General features: G+C 40.4%; 1 protein-coding gene across 1 annotated transcript in view; it reads left to right on the top strand. All coding sequences in view use genetic code 11, as the record gives it.

Moving 5' to 3' along the window:
* Positions 1 to 4,878, top strand: part of EGR_00577 (Dynein heavy chain 10, axonemal) — a gene marked incomplete at both ends in the record, with an annotated part of 31,808 nt that overhangs the window by 7,673 nt on the left and 19,257 nt on the right. The window contains 7 exons of the mRNA XM_024489826.1: positions 102 to 356; positions 1,293 to 1,547; positions 1,786 to 2,181; positions 2,533 to 2,694; positions 3,004 to 3,215; positions 3,752 to 3,908; positions 4,142 to 4,498. Coding sequence (XP_024355823.1) covers positions 102 to 356; positions 1,293 to 1,547; positions 1,786 to 2,181; positions 2,533 to 2,694; positions 3,004 to 3,215; positions 3,752 to 3,908; positions 4,142 to 4,498 — 1,794 coding nt within the window. The remainder of the gene's footprint in view (positions 1 to 101; positions 357 to 1,292; positions 1,548 to 1,785; positions 2,182 to 2,532; positions 2,695 to 3,003; positions 3,216 to 3,751; positions 3,909 to 4,141; positions 4,499 to 4,878) is intronic.

The following is a 4,878-nucleotide window of genomic DNA, read 5'->3' as shown; positions in this document are numbered from 1 at the left end:
GACTTTATTCATGTCTATCCCAATGACTGATGACGCGTTTTGTAGCAATCTACTTGCGAGCCAACGCATATTTTCGTAGCTTACTAACCTCTTTTAACTAGGATGTGTGCGATGCAATCAAGAACACGCAAGTGTTTATTCGCTGGAAGCCAGGCTCTTGTCTTCCCAGCCAAGGCATTAAATTGCCCGAGCAGGAGGACATCTTCCTGTTTTCCTTTCACCAGGATCTTGTCAAGTCAGTAGTGGTGAAGGAACTCTTTCAGCAAATCAACTGTCTAATTTTTCGTGCTGCTGAAGAGCTCAAACGCCACCAGGAGAAGTATCGCCAACACAGGCATCTATTCGCCACTCACAAGGTTCGCGAGGGCTAGAAATGGTTAATTCTAACTCTAATATTAGTACCTGCTGCCGTAACTTACTTCTACTAACCCATATGTTCTTTCATTAAAGGATTCAGTGATTTCTTAATTATGTGTAATTGTAGAATTTAAGACCATGCCATTGCAAACTTGGTCGAAGTCACTGAAATCGGTATGCAAACTGTAAAGTTTTGTCCTCTTCATTGGTTTTGTGAGGAGGTGAAACTGTAGTTGATAGTCTACCACAGCTCCTGAGATTCAAAAAATTGTAAAACACTAACTAGGAATAAAGCCATCTCTCTGACTAACGCAATGTCACCCTAAATTAGAAAGACTCCTATATTGAGCGGCTTGTCTCTTATTACATGTAAGAGGATTCACCGCCTTCGTCTTCCAGAGAAGAGGTTAGAATTTCGGTGTATCAGATTGTTCCAAAACTCTGTTGCCTGACCTTACAAGCGAAATCTACACCAGGGAAGAAATGCAGCATTTTGTATTGTTGCGGCTATGCGCCCATTAAAAAGTTTTGACTTTTTATATTCACATTGTCGACCGAAGATGATTTCTTCAACTTAACTCTATGAGGTTGCTTGGTGTTTGAAATTCGCGTCCATCCAACGAGGTTTACAATATTCATGTGAATTGATGCAAGTGTAAACATGTTCAGTTATATCATAGAGGCTGGTCCTGGAGCATAATTGGACTCTTTACAAAGAAAGGGGCTTAGGTTTTTTGAAGATGGTAGTTGGAAATACTTTCAAACACCTGCACCAAAATTATATGCAATACCGTATAAGAAATTTATTGCCACCGCAAAGGGCTTTATCATCCACGAATTTGACGAGTCGGATATTAGGCATTCGATTAATTCTAATGAGCATTTAGCAATTCATATATTACCACATAAATCCCTTATCACTGAATGAGTTCTAGAATTCAAGCGTGGAGAAGTGGAGGAGGTGCAACCCCTCAGTAACGGACATTGATCAGCGCATCAATGAGGTGACTGACCAGTTGAACGACCTGCTTGAAAGCATGGTGGATACGCAGATCGGGTTCTTTACACTTCGTACAGGTCTCCTTGTTCAAGGTATCCAAATGCATGCCAAGAAGTGGGTTGTCACCTATGGTGAGCTCTTTCGTGAACATGTCCAAGCCGTCAGCCGACAGCTTCGCGATAGCATCCACGTAAGATCATCTGCAAAACTTATTTTTCTATGGCATCTTCAAGTGATGCTTTTGTGTTCAAGGTTTCTGTTGAAGGCGCTGACAGCAAATACGATTTGATATTCTTAAATTCTTTTTATTATTCGTTCGCTAATTTAACTTATTTGTATTGTTAGAGTACAGGCCAAGCTTTCGCTTAGCCATTCATCATTAATTTAAATATCTCTAACTTATATTTCATTTTTTCTCATCCCCAAAGGCCTTCCTACCACGCCTTCAAGTTAAGCCCTCTGAAAGAAGCCGTCTAAAACCCCTTCTGTCGACCATTCGAGACATCAATGACGTTCGGGCAGAGAGCGAGGAACAGCTAGCCTGTATTGCTGAATGCCATCGTCTACTGCGGCTACACAATCTGGAAGTTACCGCTGATGAGATGAATGACTTCAAAAGTTTGCGTCGGGCCTGGCTTGGGCTGCTAAAACAGGCACGGGCCACTGAGAGGAGTCTCAACAGGCCACGCAAGTTGTTCAAGTACACCACAAAAGTTGAGGCAAAGCATTTTTCCAAGGAGATTGAAGAATTTATGCAGAGGTTCAAGACCTCGGGACCAGCAGCGGTCGAGGGTGATCTTGATCGGGGATTAAAGCTTATGAAGGTCAATTGGTTGAAAATCCATTCTGACATCCATTGCCGTTTCTGTATCATTTTCATCGATAGGCACATAATATGGCATATTCCTCTTAATATTTATAAGTTTAGGTGAATTCTGAAATACAAAAAGGTGCAATTAGCATCAATACTCCTTTGAATAAAATAGGTAATTTTGCATAAAGACTATTATATCTGAGACTTTGATGCTGTTTTGTTGACATCATGAGTCCTTTCAAAACCGTTATTGTCTCACCTAACTTTCATGAAATGAGGCTTCATGAACATAAAATTTTCCTACTGATGCAAAGTACTTTAACGCAACATAAACTCTCTGGCCAAAACTGCACTTTGTTAGGAGTACAACGAGGAGCTGCAGGGCTTGGCTGCAACCTACAACAAACTTCTCTCAGCAGAGAGGCTGTTTGACCTCCCAGTTACATACTCTGAGGGATTAGACAGTGTTCAGCAACAAATAGACTCTCTAGCTAGGATCTACACGATTTACGTTGATCATAAAGTGAGTAAAATCAGTAGTGTTTCTACGTCTTAAATCACCGTCACATGAAACAATTCAGCAAACTAAAGCTTTTTCAAATAGCCAAAGTGGCAAACCCCGTAAAGAAATATCACGGCATTATGACCACTACTTAATTGACTTCATACTCACAATTATAAAACTAGTTTACTGATAATCAGACTTTTACCGTTTCCGATTAACTTGCGTACCACTTTCCTCATTAATGCATTCAATCTAGACCTAAAAATTGGCAGGACTCTCTAGTTTGCTACCGGCTCCCGATTCCTTTAGCTCCTTTACTTCCCGTAGAGCTTGCAGGAGGAATGGTCGAAGGTATTGTGGCGCGATGCGCATTTCTCTATTCTGCAAAACGAAGTAGAACGTCTGCAACAGACCTTTCAAAAACTGCCCAAGCAGATCCGCCATATGGACGTCGGCAGGGTGCTTGAAACGCGATTGTCTGAATTTGTCTGTTCCGTAACCCTGCTCAAGGACCTCAAGCATGAGGCATTGCGGCAAAGGTAGAATCCTTACGTTCATTTTGGTTGCCAGTCCTTAAGTTCTTTTTGTTAAGTCGGTGATTTTAAAGTCCCATCGGGACTACAAAATAATTCCATCAAAAATTGGATGCGGTGAAAAGTTGAGACAGTTACAATGGGAGCCTTTATGGTGAGGGGTTAGTTTCTCATTACATTAACTTTTGTTTCTGCTTTTTTATCTACTAAAACGCGAGTAAAGGCGTATAAGGTTCCTGCAAGTTTCTTTCCTTGTTGTAAAGTGTGATAGGAATTACTGTGACTTCACTAAGGTGTGTAAATTGTAACTAGCAAATTTCACGTCTTTGTTAGACTTAAAATAATGAGGAAAAGGGTAACTGGAATGGGTCTTATTATCCCACTTAGTTTTACGAATTTCCATTTAAATTGGCGCATACTGTGCTGATTATATGACCCATCACAAGGCTTCCCATGCGACTTGCATACCACTTTTAATGCTAAATAGACAATGTTCCAGGGTAAATAAACTAGTACCAAACCACCCTTTCATTTCACCGCAGACACTGGTCAATGCTAATGGAGAAGACCAAGCATGAATTCGCTTTGAATCCAGATAAATTCACCCTTGGAAATATTTTTGACATGCACCTCGACCAGTTTCGCAGCGAAATTGATGAGGTTCTAAGCGCTGCACTCAAGGAATTCTCCATCGAAAAGGTTAGCTATTTTGAAGTAGAATTAAGTGCTTTTCCCAATATTTACGATTTAGGTGAAGTGTTATGAGCATCTTTTCTCATATTGCCTATAAATTTATCCCGAAACTTACCAAATCATGCCTCTAATCTATCGCTCTCCAAAGTACACCGTAAAATGCTGCATGACAAATAAAAAAATATTTCGAATAAATTACATGAAGCTACAAATCTCTGCTTCGACAACTTAAAATTTAGGATTTTTCGGCTCTCAAAGACACCTGGAATGGTCTCCAACTGGAGGTGAAAGATTACATCCCAGAGAAAATGAAAAGAGGCCTCATATTTGGTGGACTGGAGGAGGTAATTCAGACTCTGGATGACAGTAGCCTCAGTCTGCAGTCGATGAGTGGCAGTCGGTTTGCTACACCCTTTCTGGAGGAGATTCGAGGACTGGAGAAAGATCTAACACTAGCAAGCGAGGTATTGGAGATTTGGGTCTTGGTCCAACGCAAATGGCTCCACCTGGAAACTCTTTTTGCAGGTAGCGATATACACACGCGCATCCCCAAAGAGGCTGAGAAGTTTGATAAACTCAACTTAATTTTCAAAAAGGTAGGTGGCGTATCACTACGTTGTTATTTGAGTTTATAGAATTACTAGACACTGGTTTTTAAAATGATAGTATGCACAAACTGAACTCCTGATGTGAATGTAGGTTGGATCTGTTTTACTCATTGTAACAACACCATAATAAAATGTAGATTAGGCATTTGGCTATCAAAAAGTTACATTTCATTTCACAACACGCATGTTAGTAGGACACCAAATAATATTCGTTGTAAGCAAAATGTAATTTCAGACAAGCAATAATGTAATGAAAACTTTTATCCTTGATAAAATCCTACATCTTAGGAAAAAGTAGAAGTTATACTGCCAACATCCGAAAGGGCTAAGCAACTACCGGTATTACCGGAGGCCATGCTGCTCAGCGG

This window comes from Echinococcus granulosus (genome assembly GCF_000524195.1).
Source record: "Echinococcus granulosus chromosome Unknown EG_S00002, whole genome shotgun sequence".
Taxonomy (NCBI): Eukaryota; Metazoa; Platyhelminthes; class Cestoda; order Cyclophyllidea; family Taeniidae; genus Echinococcus; species Echinococcus granulosus.
The sequence above is the reverse complement of the archived record's forward strand: the minus strand, read 5'-3'. Positions and strand labels throughout refer to the sequence as shown.